The sequence below is a fragment of the Carex rostrata genome, chromosome 24 (assembly GCF_964058835.1).
Source record: "Carex rostrata chromosome 24, lpCarRost1.2, whole genome shotgun sequence".
NCBI lineage: Eukaryota > Viridiplantae > Streptophyta > Magnoliopsida > Poales > Cyperaceae > Carex > Carex rostrata.
Genome location: NC_135941.1, coordinates 795,474 through 814,489, shown reverse-complemented (window position 1 = coordinate 814,489; position 19,016 = coordinate 795,474). Strand labels below are relative to the sequence as shown.

The window sequence follows — 19,016 nt, the reverse complement described above, 5'->3', positions numbered from 1 at the left end:
TTTGAAAAATCAAATCATATTTAAATCTGAAATGTAGCACAAAGACTAGTCATTAATTATGTCTTTTTGTGGAGGAAGCAATCGTTCCAAATTCTGATCGAGTAAAAGGATTGCCTTTTGGTTTTCATGGGCTCCCTTTGGGCCTTATAATACAATGAACCAGGCTGCCTGGCTTGTCATAAGCGAACATTTTTCTTAGAAACTTGACTTGGCGACTGATGAAATCAAAACCCTCAAAACGGCAAAACATCTCGCAAATCCTGCTCTCCCCTCAAACCCTCTCTGTGGGGGACAGATTCCGACTCAATTGATCGCCTCTCTGATTTACCCGACGCGTTGCTTATCAAAATCATCTCGTTGGCGCATCGCCGCTCGCATCGGAAGCGTATCCTTTGCGGAACCAATTCCTGCGGAGCTGTGTGGAGTTTTTAATCTGGTCCGTTCGTTTCGAATCGGACGGATCAGATCAAATCTTGCAAATTTTGAAAATATATTTTTTTCAATTCGAGAAAGATCTGATCCGTCCGATCCGAAACGAACAGATTAAAAGCTCCGCAAATATTGGCTCTGCAGAGGATACGCTTCCCGCTCGCACCTCCGTCCTCTGCCGCTGCTTCCGCCATCTTTGAGATGCCTCTCCTTCCCTTGAGCTTATAAGCAAAGATTATCCCTTCCACTCATCCGCCGAGAATTTTGTTGCATGGCCAATCGTGCGCTCCTCAACCGCAATCCCTCTCACCCCCTCCTCAGCTTGCTACTGGAGGTCTCCTGATGTGACCCATATGCCAAGTCGATGGTTTCGTCCTTGCTTTTCAAGGCCCGCTCCCTCGACTTGCGTCACCTGGCCATGGAACATTTCTGGTTGTCAGATTTCTTACCTATTCTTCCCATTGTCTTTGCAATTACCTCTCTCAGGTGCCTCTCGCTTCGCTTACTTTCCCATTATATTCAAGAACTTAATTTTCCTTCTGGAATCAATTTAACCTGCCTGAGAAGCCTTTCCCTTCAATTGATTGTGATTGACCTGGCCAATCTCAACCCATTTCTCTCTGAATTATGTTCTTTGGAAGATTTACATCTCGATATAAAAGACACTCCTGGGTTTAGCCTTTCCTCCCAGACAATCAGAAAACTCAAACTGATTTTTACCCGTAGGACTAAAAAGCTTGATATTGTAGGGTTATCTCTTCCTTTATTGGAGTCTCTTCATTTGGAAATTCGGTATGATCTTCGAAATCTGTTACACATCCATGCAAAGGTTCCTTTGTTAAGAAAAGCTGTTATTAAACTTGGTTATATTCGTGAGAAAAATGTCCATACCATTGATGGGCTGCTGAATTGTATCTCACATGTGGAAGAGCTAAGCCTGCATTTAGACGAGAGCACGGTCATACACTTTATCCTCTTAATTATTATTATTTTGCACATGTCAGTTATGTTTTCTTTCTGCACTGCACCGCTGGTGCATGTCCATCTTCGAATTGTTTAGATATGTGTGTCTGAACCAATCAGTTGACCTTCTTTTAATTTGAAATGGTGTTTTATGATGTTAGATATTCATCTGAAACCGGTATGACAATTTTATATGATTACTTGGTAATGTACAGTAGAATGATAGGTTGATGGGTAGAATGATAGGTTGATGCTTTAGTTGGATATTTTTGTCATATTTTTTATTTGTACAGTATGAGTACCCAATTCCTATTTTGTTGGAATTGGGAAAAGATGTGCCAAAATTTTCTAATTTGAAGTACTTGGATGTGATCCTTTGTTTTCCCGAGCGCAATTTGGCAGCTATCATTATGATGCTCCATAATTGTCCTATTTTGAAATCACTGAAGCTGGTTAAGGAGGTGCATAACCATTTAAATTTTTTTTGTTTTGTTTCTACTTCTTTCAATAAGAGGCTAGGGTTGGGATTGAGCTCTTAAATTGGGAGTGTGACAGTACCTGATTAATACAATCCAACCCATATAGTTCCGGCTAAAACTTCCTTCAGTTGTTGTCAACCCATTATTTTTTAAGTTCTCAATTTCATTATTTAGTATTTTATGTTATATTTTTAGTTTCTTCTGGAATGTTGGGAATAAGCCCTGAACTTGTTCATGCAGTTGAATTGCCCTCTGATCTTATTTTTTTATTTTTTCAAATGACCCTTGAACTTTTGAGTTGGGTTCAATTGTATAATTACTGGTGATGCAACTTTGTTAATTAAGTTGCTGATGTTGCATGATTGCATCTAAGATAGGAGAAGAAATAGTTAATGAAATTCATATACTACTTTCTATCCTCTCTATACACCAAATACTCAACAGCCCAGGTACTTCATATCATTTTCACCTTTCCTATCTTAGCGTTTAAAGCAAAGTATTGATCAATGAGTCTCCCTAGGTTATCCTCTTCCACAAAACATAGTTGGAAAAAATACATTTACTTTCATGGTATGTGTTGTATGTCAAACCATTGGCAATCCTGATTGCTCCTCTTTATACTATTATTAAATTATCTGAAAATTCTGAAATCTTTTGCAGTACTTTGCCGATGTATGCCTAGAGTTTAGTATTTTCGATATTTACTAAATTAGTCGTATTCAGAAAACATATGCGATGTTTTACTAAATTAGGTTCCTTGCCAATAGCATCTTTTTTATTATTTGGTTTTTTTTCCAAATTCTCTAGTATGTCATTGACTATATAAAGGATTGGCAATCAATGCTGCCGTGAAATGTTGATGGTAATGATCTCTATGCTTATTTCAAAAATCTCCATTTGAAAGAGAATCGTAAAGAAGTCATCAAGTTGCTGAGTAAGAATTGTTCCTCTAAGAGGTGAGCTCGTAACTATGACTTGCATAATCGTGCTAAATGAAGTCATTTTCATCGCTTTGCTTATTTTTATAATTTTTGTTGGAGCTAAATATCCTAGCCATGTGTCGTGTTAACATGGCTTTAATTATGTTTGAAGCAATTTGTCAAAAGCAATACTTCAAATGCTTGTTTTTTGGCTCACTGTTATTATAAGTATAACTCATAAAAGGAGAATGGGGTGTCACTGTAGCGAGGAACAGTGACACCCCCGTTGTTATGCTTCTGATGGCGGATGAAGAGCCCTCAATTTTAACGCTAACGTCCGCTTCTGTCATCAGGCCAAATTCCATCCCTCTAACGAATCTTGATGTCCATCCGTCCCTTGAACTGTCTCCTATGGCTATGAGTTATAATTCTTCCCCAAATCTTACACGTGTCCCTCGCTCTCCTCTCTTAGGCGACGGTCACGTGCCCCAAGTAAGTCGGTAGTAAGTAGTCACCTATATTCTCAGCGGCTCTTACTTCGTTGGTCATTAGTGCGATTTGGTAGTCTCACCCTATTTTGCCGACATTGCAGCTCTTGCAATTGGAGTTACAAAATCAGCCTACACGGGAGCAGCTAAATCGGGAGCTGTTAGAACAAAAGGAGTGAACCTGACGAAGATGACCTTTCTCCGCCCTTACTGAGGTAAATTCCTCTCTTCTTGAAAGATTAGTACATTAATGGTTAAGGGAAGGGAAAACTAACAGCTCACAATTTGACATGACCTCCATTGAGACTGTCATAAATTTGGGTTAATTCTGTTGTACTCTGTCTTCCAAATGTGAACTCCTGTCTATAAGTCCATTGTTTAAGAGAATTATGCATCTCCAGTCTCGAGCAAGGTACAAATCTCCATGTCTTTCTTACGCGCAATTGATATGGTACAGTAATCTCCAACCTTTTCTTAATTCCAGGCTCCTTTTCTCTTCTTTATTGACACTAATTAGTGTTCATCATGTGCGTATGCGATTGTGTTTGGTTCATCTTCCAATTTAGGTCTCAAATTTAGTAGAATTGCCAACTGGTTTACAAACTGCAAATGCATGGTATAATAAAAACATTCAGATCATGGGTATTTGTAAATCTAGAGGAACTTTAATCCTTTGTTTAGATGCAAGAGGCACAGCTTCAAATCTGAGTATTGTATCTGTGCAAAAATATGTGCCAGCTGGCTGAAATAAGATATGCATTGCATTGTTGTTACACTTTTTGAAGTACCGGCTGATGTGCGCTATGCATATTACTGTAGCTCCACTTTACTAACTGTATTAGTACTCTGCCAACATGTATGTATTTCTTGAAAGCATGAAAGCAGTTCCGTAGATTTTGCCCTTCTACCAGCTCTGAATTTGCTCATACACTGACTTGGTAGTTGAACTTAGCAGCATGGTATTCATCATGCACTCTACTGTTATGCGCACTGAACAATACTGGTATAAAAGATTGAAATCAGCCAATGAATTAGTTATTAATTCCTTCCTTGGCATTCATTATTGGAGCTTTCATTAAACACTAATTGACCTATAATGGACTCCTCCGCTGGAAAGCGTTGGAAGCGGTTGAGAATGTCCTTCGTTGTTGCTTCACCTCATCATTTAGTTGTTTGTTCATCAATTTTTTTGCAGTATATCACTGTCTTCTATATATCATTATGACATACAATGTTGTAGGTATTGCACAAGAAGTCTTAGAAGTGATATAACAGTAGAGGTTGGTCAGGCAGTTCTCCATTTTTCATAAGGTAAATATCTTCTGTACAGTTGTTGTTTTAATTTTTCATAATGCCAATATATGCCTACACTTTTTTTTTGCTTCACTTGAAGTTTATATCATATAGTCCTTCACGTAGCAGATTACTATCAATCATTATACTGTAACCCCACTTAATTCAGTTTCACCTTACATTTGATTTGGATATCTAATAAAGGAACCCTTCGGCGATTACACCATTTACTTACTGCTCTTATCCACATAGGTTCTTTTGGAGGAACCCATTACTTGGCATTAAATAATGGAATTCGACGCCACATCTTTCTGACTACTGCATAGGTAATAAAGTGGAGAGTGTTATATTTTACATTTTACAGCTGCTTCACTTAATCTCGAGAGTGTTATAATGCCAATTATATAGAGGTCTTCTTCAAAATTGTTTCAGAGCTCAATTAATCCCCCTTAAAGCCAAGGAAGTGGAAGTATATATTATTATGGTGAAGTTGTACTACCTGATTTGGTAGATTTCGGTGCTATCCTTGTAGGTTTCAGATATTTTAGACCATACAAACATGTACAATAATTAGTCCTACCTTGAATTTTTTAGAAGCAAAATTATATTCGAAGGTACTAATTTCTGCTTTGACATGCATTGGGCCTCTCACTTCCCACTATGTACAGCTCCTCCCATTGCTTTATGTTGGCGTCTGCATGTATAAATTACAACTCCCACATTGTACACATTCTCAATCTGGATATATTTAAGAAACTCCGCGGCTCACCTACTTGTATTTCACATACTTTATATGATTCCTTCTCCTTTTTCTTTTCAATTAATAACATTTGTGTTCACTTATGCGTTTCTTACCATAATTTCTCCCTTTCTATTGTACTAAAAATTAATGAAGACCTTGAAGACTACTACTCTACACATGCAGCCTAGCTTAGATGATGAAATATATTCCACAATCAAGTAAATGCTTACGTAGAACTATTCTTCATTTGCATGATTTTTTACAGCACAATACAATGAACATTACACAATGTTTTATTAGTCCAACAAAGCAGTTGTTGCATATAAAACCAAAGGAATAAGATCAAAACAAAAACCAAAGAACAAATTGCGGCAAAGCTGCAACAAGGCAACTAGTGTAAAGTTAAGACTCAAATTGGGCATATGCATGCAGATTTATGTGAAATGTGTTTATTTTTGCTTATTGTTATGTTGGTCCATGGTGTTATTTTTATTTTTCTTAGACAACTATTTAATCAACTGAGTTATTTCTCCACCTATTTAACTCCGTTGAAGTTTCACTTTATTTTAATAGTTTAACAAGATATATCAAAATGAAGGAGAAGAAAAAGAAACTGGGTGATGTAGTGCTTCACATTTGAGTGTTGTTTCAAACATTTAATTTACGTTGACAAAAAATAATTAGATTCCAGATATTCTGAAAATATCTATAGATATACAGAAAATATTTGGAGGGAAGACTTTGGGCATTTAAAAAAAAAAAAAAACTAAATTAACCATGTAATTATTGTTTTTATCCGGCATTGCTTTGCAAAGAAACAATTAGCTACTAACAAATACTGACTGGAACTTTTTGTGAGTTTTCCTTAATTAACAATACAAGGTCATCACAAAAACAACCTTGGTTTCAAAACTTTTTGTGAGTTTGTACAAAAAAAAAACTCTTCCAAAATTCTTCTTTTATTATTATTTTCCTTTTTTTTTTATCAAAACTTAAGCTTGCCCATAATAAATTAGGTCATATTCTACCAATTAGACCTATAATGTGGAAAAAGACCTCTGGTTAAGTTTATTATTGATAAATTAAGCTTTGATAAACTGAAATTGTAACCATTATGAGGCATAGTTGAATCTTTGACTTTATGAGGCTAACTTAATTTCAGATAGCCAAAAGAGTCTTCTTATAGTGGTATGTGTAGTAATGTGGTGTGTATGGAGACAACGGAATGACCTGTGTTTTAACAATTCAATTAACCATTCTGGTAGAACTGTTATATTACAAATAATCTCTCTTGTGATTTATTGGGCAGGCAAACTCCCTGAAGATATGCAGCAAGCAGTGCAGGAGTGGATGCCGCAGGATCTGGATGAAGTGCCTTTGCAAGTGGCACCCCCTGATGTGGAGCATATGATAGTATGGATTTCAGCTGATTCCTCTTCTAACTAGAGTTGATGTGTTCTACACATTACTCCACAAACTTCTCTTGTTATTAGCCCTGTTCTGGCTTAGATAGTCCTCTTTTTGATATTTTAGTATTCTGATGGATCAGCCAAACTTTGATGTGCTGTATTTTGCTGTGTTTTCTTTCCTAGTTTTTGGTATGCATTTTGTGTGTAAAAACGTTGGAAGTTTCATAGTAATGAAACGAGCCTTTTTATTTGAAAGAAAAAGAAAAAGAAAGAAAAAGAAAAAGAAAGAAAAAGAAAAAGAAATTGCCTTTTTATTTGAAAGAAAAAGAAAAAGAAATTGCCTTTTTATTTGAAAGAAAAAGAAAAAGAAAAAGAAAAAAAGATAGCTTAAAGAGTTCTGTGCAATTGTACCTTACCAATGAATCAATACTATTTGCAAGTAGTGGCATAGTAAAACATTTGTCATGGCTAATATTACTGTATTAAAGAACTGCAAGTATTTAATATAGTTCGTAATTTTGGGAAAATGCATAGACTTGAACTCCAAAAATAATTGCTGTAAGTCTTAACTGATTCCGCTCCTCTTGTTTTGTGTGTATTTGTAGTTCACAGAAAGGATGGAGGAAAATATAGAGCAAGGTTTGATATTAAGAGGCCTAAAACCAGTCTTGTTTTGTGTATCTTGCTGTATTTTTTTTTTGTTCTAACAGTTGGGCTTATTAAAAAACAGACATGAGGGGTCTCTATTTACAGTGGAAGTTTCGTTAAAAATATTAGAAATTAGGAACTTGTAAATAATATATTTTCTTTATCCATATATTCTTCAGTGGTATTTAACCACTAACTCTAAAAAAAAAAAAAATAAGTTTTTAAAAACACATCGCTGTTAAATTGTGATTAAATAATTATTAAGCGGATTATACCGTTAAATGATAGACCGTTATTAAAAACCATTGATTGTTTCTTAAAAGTTCGTATAATTAGATTTCAGCGAAAAATCAAATAGATCATGATACAAAGACATAAGATTTATGTCATATATCAAAACGAACAAACCCAGTAGTGTAGCATCATAAATTGATATCATAAGCTAGGGACAAGCATCTATAAAGATTTTGTTACGGTTTAGTGCGAAGAGGAAGAAGAGAGGAGAGACAGATCTACTGTAAATTACATTTTACTAATTTCCTCTCTTATGAAGAGTATAAAATTTATGTTGTAAATAACGGTATGCGGTCGTCAGACGGACGGGATACCGCTAAGCGATTAATCGGTATGCGGCTGATTAATTGGAATTATGCAGACAATTTAACGTTTTTATTAAATTTATGTATATATATCATAATTTATTTAACTCATTAAACTTATCAAATAAACTTAATTTCATTATTATAACATGACACTACACTCTCTTTTTTTAACGCATAAGCACTTTATATGTGTCAGTAACACATTTATTTAATGAAAAAATAAATTCAAGAGTTAAACTTTTTTAAAAAAGTAAAACATTCCAACATAAACTCACTAAATTTAGTTTATAATAACAACTTAGTTTCACAACAAGAATGGGAGAGTATTCGCGACGATAAAAGTGACTATTTGTAAGGGTATATCATCATAAAACTGTTTTTTCTATTAGTGACGGTAGTATTTGCGACAGTATACTGACAGTATCGGTCGCGAATACTCCTATTCCTGTTGTGTTTTATAAATAAATATGTCGTACTAATTAAAAAAATTACACCAGTAATTAGTACGAAAAATATATGATAAATAAATAAAAGAAGAATTAATTAATTTTAAAGTAAGTAAAAAGAAAAAATATATATAAAAAATATTAAATGTATGTTCAAGCACAAACAAAACTGCAATACATGATTTATAAAACTTATTATCATACACTATCACATAAAAAAAAGTCAATTGTGAAAAAAAAATTATTGAAATAAATTGGAATAAACATGAATAAACGGGAATAATTGGCCGATTAATCGGTAAAACGGCCGATTAAACGTTTTCCACCGCAAACATGCCTCCATTAAGGCTATGCGTGACGGTTTGGCCACCGTCACCGATTAATCGACCGTCATAGACGTTTTTTACAACACTGGTATAAATTACATAATATATATAAGCAAGATACATAACCTGTTGGGTCCAAATAGCAATTTGGATCCTAATATAACAGATTTAAACTTCACAATAACTCCATCGCGTAGAAGATAATAATGAAGATACAATCCCCCATATTATTCGAATGAAATAAGAAAACAAACTCTTACTGTTTATACTTTATGCAATTAGTAAAAAGATACATATTTCAGTGTCATCTCTTGTTTCAAAGAGTTGCTGACAGTAGCGAGTGCTTCATAAATTAATGCCCTAGGGGGGTTGGGGGCAATGATTTTTGTAGGTACAACCATTTCCAGTGTACGGTCTTCCTGGGTTACTGCAATGCGGATCGCAAGCGGGTTTTCCTCCAGTTAATATTGATGGGAACCCGAGGGTGCCCGCTAGGATCCTCCTGTGCAATTCAGGATCCAAAGGCAGCTCGTCTTCATCCGATAATTGCGCCTCAACTCGACATGTAATGTCGCTGCCGTTGCATGAACTGACGGAGGTTGGAGAGTGTGCCATGGCAACCATGTCGGCCCGAGAGGAGAGGCAAGATATGGTTCCTAAAAGGAGTAGAAGACATACGAGCCCTGGAGTTTTTAAAATTTTACCCATCAATTCTATCTATGATTTTGAAAATGCTAAACGAGTATGGTCAGTTGGTCACTGATGAGCTATGAGGTCATGCTGTTTAAATAGGAAATTTTGGTTGGGGCGCACTCCCAAATGAAAAGAAGCAATTGTTTTTAATTTTTCTATGTTAGGGCTATAACTGCATGGGCGCGCGGTACATAAATGAAAAATTCTACATGTGTATTGTAATACAGAGATTGATTAAGATCAAATTGGTATATAACATCAAGGTATTGTTATTATCAATTCATTTTTGTAATTTTTAAAGTTCAAATAGTCTATCTAGAATACTCAATATGTTCTTCATATTACATTGTGTTTACAAATTAAATTTTATATCTTTTAGAAATTTTACTCTCTTTTTTTAATTTTTAAAAATCATTTTTTTTTCTAATTATTTGTATTTATTATTTATTATAAAAAACAGTGGTTTTCAAAATTTTATAAAAAATGCAAAAAAAAATTTCAAAAATTATAAAATTTGGTCTCGAAGCACAATTTAATATGGAGAATACGTGCACTTCAGATCAATTTTTTTGAACTTTAAAATTGTAAACCGAATTGGTAGCACCAAGACCTTGGTCATACCACTTTGACTTAGCCAATCTCTCTCTCTCTCTCTACACACACACACACACACACATACATACATACATACATACATACATACATACATACATTACATATAAATACATACATTCTTATATTATGTACGTAGTTGTTATGATCCGCCAACAACTAAGATTAGAAGATGAAATTTCGAATTGAATATCAACTCTCCATCACATAATCTGTCTTTTTTTTATTAAATACATCTATTTTATGTGTAAAGGTATGAATTTAGTTAAAAACATACTCGCCATACAGACTGCTGCATGGTTTATCACATTAAAATTGAATAAATCTCCAGCGATTTGTTTCCTTATTTCTCCTTACAGCTATCTTCGATTCTTACCATTAATTTATTTCCTTATTTCTCTATTTCTCTTTTTCATTTCTTCTCTCCCTCTATAGTTTTGACAATGAAAATGGAAACAATCATATATTTTCGGATTTTATTTAAGACTACTGTATCTTTGTGAATAGATGAATAATATATCTTGTGCTGATGGAACAATCATATCTTTTTGATCTAAAGAGAAAATGAAGAATATCTAGACTTTTAGTGTAGATAAATGATATGTAATAATTTCTATGAAGGATATCTATGTTGAGAAAATTATTATTTTAGTCATTTAATTATATTTTTTTTATTTTGTTTCTTTTCAGATCATTTTCTCTAAATCGTTTAGTAACCTGTCTTGGTTGTGAAGAAAATTAGATATTAAATTGCAATTATACTTCAAGAATTTTTTTCTTGTTATATTTGATTTTTTTTTCATTTGTTGTTTTTATTTTATTATTATGTATTATTTGGATTTCATTTTTTTCATTTGTCTTTTATTTTCATTTAATTTTTTTTTGTGTGAATGTCAAACAAAAAAAGTCTCTTCATATTCTATTCGATCTTATAATATGTCTCTGTTGCAATGCACGACACAATACTAGTACATATATATTGGGGGGGGGGGGGGGGGGGGGGGGTTTGGTGGTGTGTATAATAGACTAAAGTCATAGTCATAGTGGTATAACCAAGGTTTTGGTATTAATAATTCATTTTTATAATTTTTAAAGTTCAAATAATCAATTTGAAGTGCTCAAAATATTTTCCACATTAAAATGTGCTTAATTGGAGACAAAATTAAATCTTATATATTTTTTTAAAATCTTTTATCATTTCTTATAGATTTTTAAAAATACATTCTAACAGTTGGGCTTATTGGAAATCTTGTGGAAGTGCCGTTGCCAATAATTCGCTTAAAAGTGTGTGAATGCATTTTTGTGTGTGGGATTTGAATGGTGGTGCATTTGAAAATTAAGTGGAGGGGGCATGCCGAGGCATACATTAGACCCTCTTCAATATTGCCCAATTAATGTCCTATGCTTTTATCATAGGATGCAACCTGCAAGAGAACGCATGGCAATTAAACCCTACCTTTCCAATTGCATATTGGCAGTACTCTAGCAAAAATGTGACGTGCTGTGCTATATCGTGATTAATATTAATACGCTGTGATTTTGGTTTCGTACCGTGATCAAGTTAATTTTCATATGTCGTGATGTGTCGTGACTAAAATGTCAAGGATGATCACGGCACGCGAATAGTCATGCCGTGACCAAACGTAACTTGCATGACTCGCATGGCCATTTAATCATAATTAATTTAGATTAGTTTATTTAAGATTCATCATTTGATCAAGATCTAACGGTTCTAATTACACATGACTCGCGTGTCCCGTACCATGACTAAATCTTCTACGTGTTGTATCAAATTTTCTAAAGATGATCACGGCACAAGACACGCGAGTCGCAACACATAATCAATACACATACTGTGTTGTTCCGTGACAGAACCGGCTCCCCCGTGTCATTTTTGCCACTCTACCAATTGCCTAATGCTTGATCACAGAGTACAGATGGGTTCAATACCAATTGAACAAGAAACTTGTTCAAGCAAGAGCCTTCGGCCGTCTGATTTACAAAATGAACTTGATTAACGGGTCTAGAATTTCAAACTAATTCATCAATCCGCAACCTGCTAGTCTCAATTAACAAATTTTCTAATAGATGGCAAACATGCATTATTTGATAATTTATTCATAATCTATAGATGTTTTGCTCTCTCTGAATTCGCATGCCAATACTGGCACTAGCTTGCCTAACCTATTGGGGAGGTTTTGCTCACGAGTAGGCGCCGGTCGTGTCTCGCATTTATCTTATTTATGCAATGCAAGGAAGATTAGAATAAACTGAAAAACAAGGAGCTCTTATTAAGCGATAAAAAGAAATGAAGAAAAAAGAAAAGTGACGAAGGAATGATCTCAAGGATGATGCAATCCTTGGTAAGTTGAAGCAACCAAAAAAAAAAATAGGAATCGCATAATTCAATATGATGGGTATATATATATTTATATCTGCTTTGATCAGATTATGCAATTGAATGGCGGTTGAAAGGTCTGTATCTATCTATCTATCTATATATATACTGGGACCAAGTACAATGTAATGCGGACTTTGATCATTGACCTAAAGAGTGATGTCATGAATTATATAATTGTTTCGCTTCAATTGTAGTTAGGGCATCACTTAAACTGAAGGTTAGCATTAAATTGGATGTTATATATATTATTTATTTAAAACCGAAGTTTAGTTCATCCTGTCACATTTCTGTTATATATATATAGCTATATTTGTTAGTTGAATAAGATGGGCTTAATTATAAGAGTGACTAGCAGTTTGAACTCATATAAAGTGGCAATCCAAAAGTTACATAGTGGGCAACCTTCGTTGGGTTCATTTCATCTTCTTGGAAAAGCTTGGTAAGGTACGGGCATTATTAATCGCCTAATCGGCATCGGAGCAGTCTATATATACTCAATCGGAACCGTTCAATTTACCACTAGACACTAGACCATGTGTTTTTGTCATTAGACCAAATGTTAGTTTTTAGAATAGAGTTAATTCACTTCATTTATTTTGAATTTTTTATACTTACACGTGATTTTCTATATAGTATAAGATAAAATGTTGTAAATATGATAATATTAATTCTCATTCGCAGTATGAAAATTTTATACAACTAACTCCCGTTTACGTTTGATCCTCGCAACTTGAAATTTTATCTCCGCCCATGCCTATCAAAGTACATGCATGTTATATTCATTTTAATTTTATATTATTGTCCGTACGTTGCATGAAGTTAAAATACTGTCAATATTTCTACCCTGAATATGACAAATATAAACTATAAAACACGAAAATAAATCTGTTGTTATTCCGATCCCAACCGTTCAAATGTTTACATGTGTGAATTTTAACGAAGAATATTTTTTCATGCACGACTTTCAACAAAGATTAACAGTTTTGGATCAAAATAACAAGGTGTTGTTATTTCTTGAAATAACAACATATTTATTTTCATAAAACACAAATTATGTCAAATCTCTCTTTCTAAGTTTCCAATGAATCCAAACCCCCAGCTGCACAACGGAGTGTTCTGTTATACAATATTATTGTACGCAATCTCAGACGAATAATGATTTTTTTCAGATCAATGTGGTAGGGAAATAAATATGTTGTTATTTTAAAAAAAATAGCAAGAACTTTTTATTCCGATTCCATCCATTTAAATTTTTTCATGCACGAATCTCAACAAATATTTTTTTTGTGTGCAAATTTCAACGGTTGAGATCTAAATATAGCAACATATTTATTTCCCAATTGTAGATGCACATGGCTCTTTAACACTCGTGCCAAGTTATTTAAAATTTGTACATGTTTAAACGGATGGTGAAGATATCTTAATTTTTCTTAATTTGTTACCCTTCAATATAAGATTAATTTGCAGAGGAGTTCTTAAAATACAAATAAAAAATATAATGACATATTTTGTTTCAATATAGATTTTGCATAGTTATTTAGTAAAACATATAATTAATATTTCATACACAAAATGAAAATTAGATGATAATTGTATGCATGAAGGACCTCAACTAAATTTTGTTTTGAGTACATCAAATACCAATAATTGAACAATTTCTTCTTGGTTCAAGTGTACATTTCTCAAAAATAATTTTTGTATGTTTTTGTCTTTGTATAATGAACACATATATTTATAGTGTTTTATACTTTTATTACATTTTGTATACGTCAGATCAACACATACATTTGTAATGCATTGTATCTTTGTATAATTAACACATATTTCAGCAAATTGCTTTCCCATCATCACACCGTCATTTTTATTTGAAGCGTAATATCAACTTTTATGATACATTTAATTTTTACAGTACATTTAATTGAAAAGTACTATTTAATAAATTAAAAGAGTAATTTGCAGGCCCTGTTGTCAATAATTTTGATATGGTGTGTATCACATTTATTTCGATCTAATAAAAAAACGTTTAGCTTTTCGTCAAATATTTTAATAATTTTAACAATAGAATTCTAATGACTAATCAAATTTCAATCAATTCAAATTTGATACATGCATGTTTTATTTAAATAATGAATAAATAACATGTCTAAAATGTTAAGTTTTTATTTTAATTTTTATTACTAGTATTGTGTCCGTGCATAGCAACGGAGACGTATTATAAGCAAACAAAAAGAAATTCTCTTACAAAATGACATATCTTAATAATAAAAAAAATAGATCAATGAAAAAAAATTATTCAAAAATATCCATAAATGATAATTAAATAGATTGATTCTAAATCCAAATTATAAATAAAAAATCAATTAGTATAATAAAGTCCCATGAGAAATAACATTGACTTAGTGCATATTAAAGATATCATAGTAATAGCTATATTATACGCCTTGTATCTGTCAAAGATAAAATAAATATTCAATTGCTCTAGTTTTTTTTATTTGTTGAATTCTTTATGAGGCATTTGGATTCCAACAGAAACAACTTCAAGCTATGATTTTATACAGACATTTAGAATCTGATAAAATAATTAATCGTATACCAGAGGTGCTTATTACACTAAGATTAAGCAATTATTATAAGTAATTATTTTATTGTACGAGAGAATAGATTAAGAAATTGTTAGAAGCATATATAGATTGTATTATATTTAAAGTTAAATAAAACGAAAGTAAACTTTCATTCAGAACAACAATTTCAATTAGGTTAAATAAGTCTTTATTATTTCTATATAACAAGCAGCATAGCAATCAATTATAAGTAACTAATTAAAATATAAACAAATTATAACTAACTAATGAAAATAAATTGTTTATTTGCTAGGGTGCCTAGTTGGGATGATGTTCTAAACTTCTAATTACAAATGAGTATAAATTGATACCTTCAAAAAAATTACGTATAAATTCACTAATCTAAATTGGTTCTGTTGTGTTGTATTCACCACTTGCACCTCAGGTACCTGTGTGAGTTGCCTACATACTGTAATACAAAAAAATAAAAATTTTGTGCAACTGTACCTTACCAATGAATCAATACTATATGCAAGTTGTGGCATAGTAAAACATTTGATTCATGACTAATATTACTGGATTAAAGAACTGTAAGTATTTTTATTATTTGTAATTTTAGAAAAATGCATAGACTTGAACTCCAACAATCATTTTTGTAAGTCTCAATTGATTTGGCTCCTTTTTTTTTTTTTTGTATTTGTAGTTCATAGAAAGGATTGATATAGAGCAAAGTTGAATGCAAAGTACGATATTATTTTAGTCGTATTAATGGGCTATAAGAAATGTTCGATATTTAGAGGCCCAAAACCTAAAAGCCTGGCCCAGTTCCTGCTTCACCCTCAAACCTCTCTCCGAGTCTCTGTGGGGAGGCGATTGCCATGGCCGACTCTTCAACAGATCGTCTCTCTAATCTTCCCGACGCGTTGCTTATCACAATCATCTCGTTCCTCCCCACTCGCATTGCCGCTCGCACCTCCGTCCTCTGTCGCCGCTTCCACCATCTTTGGGAGGCCTCTCCTTCCGTTGAGCACATCAGCTACGACATTCAAATCCATCCCAAGAGCTTTGCTTTCTATCGTTCGCTCTTCCACCGCAATCCCGACCATCCCCTCCATTCGTTGCGCCTAGTAATCTCCCCTTGTAATAAAGTTCCTTTATTTATTTTTAATTTGTTTGCTAAGGCCCGATCCCTCCACTTTCGCCACCTCACCATCGAAGGTTGCTGGTTTTCAAGTTTCTTACCTTTTTTTCCTATTATCTTTACCATTAAATCTCTCAGGACCCTCTCACTTGATCGTTTATCTGATGGTCCAACTTCTGAATTTAATTTTCCTTCTGGAATCATGTTAACCTGCCTCAGTAGCCTTACCCTTAGATTGTATAGGATTGACCCGGCTAAACTGTACCTACTTCTTTCTGAATTGTGTTCCTTGGAAGATTTAGAACTTTATACAAGAACCACGCCTGGTCTTAACCTTTCCTCCCAGACAATCAGAAAACTCAAACTGGTTATTGCAGTTAGTTCTCGAAGTTTTGATTTTGTGGGGTTATCTCTTCCTTCATTGGAGTCACTTCATTTGGAAATTCAAGACAGCTTTCGAAGACTGTTGCACATCCATGGAGAGGTTCCTTCGTTGAGAAAAGCTGTCATTTACTTTCACGATCTTCATGATAGAGATGTCAGTGTTGTTTCTGTGTTGCTGAATTGCATCTCACATGTGGAAGAGCTGAGCTTGCATTTAAAAGAGAACGAGGTAATAACCTCTCATTTACAATCGTAGGTTGATGCTTTACTTTGAGATAATTGACATGTGTGTGATTTGTATAGGATACGAAGTATCCAACTCCTGTCTTGTTGGAATCAGGAAAAGATATGCCTAACTTTTATAATTTGAAGCACTTGGATCTGACCCTTTGCTTTCACGAGCATAATTTTGAAGCTGTCATGAGGATGCTCCTTAATAGTCCTTTACTGAATTCACTAAAGCTGGTTCATGAGGTGCATAAATTTTTTTTAATTCTGTAACCTATATCTGGAGAATTTCATTATATGTGCTATCGTATGAATGGGTGAAGATTCTTTGATGAAAAAGTATTATTTTTGGCGCTTGGTTTAACCTTAAATATGCTCAACAATATCTAAGTCTAGATTGTGATGAGCCCATATTTTGATGTTATGCTGAATCAATTCATTTCTTTTTATTTATATTTTTTCCATTAGGTCAAATTTACCTCTGATTTTTTTTTTTTTTTTTACTTTGTTCAAATCACATGTTTGAGTTGGATTCAATTTTATTCCTTCACCAGTCATTAACTACTGGTGCTGCAACTTTTTAAATTGAGTTGTTGTTGTGAGATGATTGCTCCTAGAACAACCCATATATTACTTTTTATCTTCTCAATCCCCTCAATACTCAACAGCTTAGATACTAAATTTAATTTTTACCTTTTCTATCTTAGCGCTTAAAGCAAAGTATCAATCGTTGAGCCTCCTAACTTATTGTGTATCTCTCTTTCACAAAATAATAGTTAATAAATACCTTTACTTTTTGGGTATGTTCAGTATATCAAACCATTATACAATAAAAAAGAGCAACCAGAGTACAAGTTTGGTTTTAGAATTATTTTGTTAATCCTGAATGCTCCTCTTTGTGCTATTGTTATTTGTTAGTTTGTTGCTCGTGGCTCATGAGGTTTTAGTGTAAAATCTAGCCCTATTTAGCAAACTGAAGGTTCAAAAATCTTTTGCAGTACTATGCCAATGTAAGCCAGTCCTAAATAAAAATATTGTTTTCTTTCTAAATTACTCATTCAGAAAACATAGATGATACTTAAATGGTGTAAGCCAGTCCTAGATCATTTTTTGTTTTTATTAAAATTAGTCGTATTTATATAGCGTCATTTCCATTCATGACACTGTCCAAACCAGTGGTTATTCTAGTGAGGGGATGAGGCCAATTTAAAGGGGCTAGGTTTCTTGCCAATTGCATCTTTTTCTATTTGTCTTTCCAAATTCTCATACTGACTATATAAATATACATTTTGTTTTCTGGCTTAGGGTCGCGAGTTTACTGGTTGGGCAACAGAAAGGAAAAGGAAACATTGGTCATCAATGCTGCCGCGTAATGCTAATGGTAATTACTGCTATGCTCATTACAGAAATCTCCACTTGGAAGAGGATCCTATTAGTATAGAATTCATGAAGTATCTTAGCAAGAAATGTACCTCTAAGAGGCAAGCTATGTCGTGTTGACATGCTTTTGTTTTTGGCTCATTCTTTATGTAAAGTTAGATCAAATTTGGACATGCATGTAGGTTGATGTGGAATGTGTTTATATTGTTATGTTGGTCCTTGATTCCTTGGTGATATTTCTGTTTATTGTTCCTATTGGCCTCAAAGTATTTTCATCACATCACTGGAATAAATCTAATGAAAATACTATGCTGTCAGGTGCTGTGATTTACTCAACCAGGGGATTCGTATCCTCTCAGGTACTGTAGAGGGTTACTCTCATTTTACGGTTTGAGATTAAATCTCAGCCGTGTTGGGATTCTGGCTAGTGCTGGGGACAGTATTATTGGGCTTTGAGATTCATGCCAAGTTAAAAAGAATGGTGGGTCCTCTCCATCAAGCATATATTGACTGCTGAATATCAATTCTACAAATAATCATATATGTTTTGACCTGAGAATGCATATAAAATTCATGTATTGCATATTTGCATTTAATATTCATAAACTCTTCTGAAATTCATGATGGCATATATATATTTCCAGATTCTGATCAGACGGTCCACAAGAGCCGTCCAATTTGCATTTTCATGGCAAGTTGATTGAAAAAATTATTAAATAGAAATATGTCACCTGTGTAAAATGTATTTCATCCTCTAATTTGGAGTTGTGAAGACAAATGATTCATTTTCTCACATAACAACATATATTGAAATATTATTGTGTGTGTGTCAAAAGAACATAAATAAATCATTTGTCCTCACAAACTAGCA

At 33.4% G+C, this 19,016-nt stretch overlaps 2 protein-coding genes across 4 annotated transcripts in view; both read left to right on the top strand.

Moving 5' to 3' along the window:
• Window positions 1-18,363, top strand: part of LOC144575955 (putative F-box/FBD/LRR-repeat protein At4g13965) — a 68,631-nt gene extending 50,268 nt beyond the window's left edge. The window contains exons 1-3 of one of the 2 annotated variants that reach the window (XR_013518568.1): window positions 15,886-16,766; window positions 16,841-17,104; window positions 18,071-18,121. Coding sequence is in view for 1 of the 2 variants with exons in the window: in XM_078326223.1 (XP_078182349.1) it covers window positions 15,891-16,766; window positions 16,841-17,011; window positions 18,071-18,265 (1,242 nt within the window). In the remaining variant the exon portion in view is untranslated. Of the gene's footprint in view, window positions 16,767-16,840; window positions 17,105-18,070 lie in introns of those variants that run through there. The other variant, XM_078326223.1, reaches the window with a different exon arrangement.
• On the top strand, window positions 592-7,034 carry LOC144575956 (uncharacterized). Of its 2 annotated transcripts, XR_013518569.1 has the most exons (4): window positions 592-1,387; window positions 1,686-1,853; window positions 2,679-2,827; window positions 6,624-7,034. XR_013518569.1 is itself a non-coding variant. In XM_078326227.1 (3 exons), the coding sequence occupies exons 1-3, from the start codon at window positions 794-796 to the stop codon at window positions 2,721-2,723; spliced, it is 807 nt and encodes a 268-aa protein (XP_078182353.1). In that variant the 5' UTR covers window positions 592-793; the 3' UTR covers window positions 2,724-2,972. The 2 variants fall into 2 exon arrangements, 1 of the variants encoding a protein (XP_078182353.1); XM_078326227.1 differs by lacking the exon at window positions 6,624-7,034 and having other exon boundaries at window positions 2,679-2,972.
• Window positions 18,364-19,016: the final 653 nt, after the last annotated feature.

What these genes read in the sequence shown, in the direction of transcription:
- LOC144575956 (XM_078326227.1), top strand. Translation starts at nt 794, where the DNA reads ATGGTTTCGTCCTTGCTTTTCAAGGCCCGCTCCCTCGACTTGCGTCAC. An exon ending in TGCATTTAGACGAGAGCACG is followed by an intron (nt 1,388 to 1,685) that starts GTCATACACTTT and finishes TTATTTGTACAG; the next exon opens with TATGAGTACCCAATTCCTAT. An exon ending in CACTGAAGCTGGTTAAGGAG is followed by an intron (nt 1,854 to 2,678) that starts GTGCATAACCAT and finishes CAAATTCTCTAG; the next exon opens with TATGTCATTGACTATATAAA.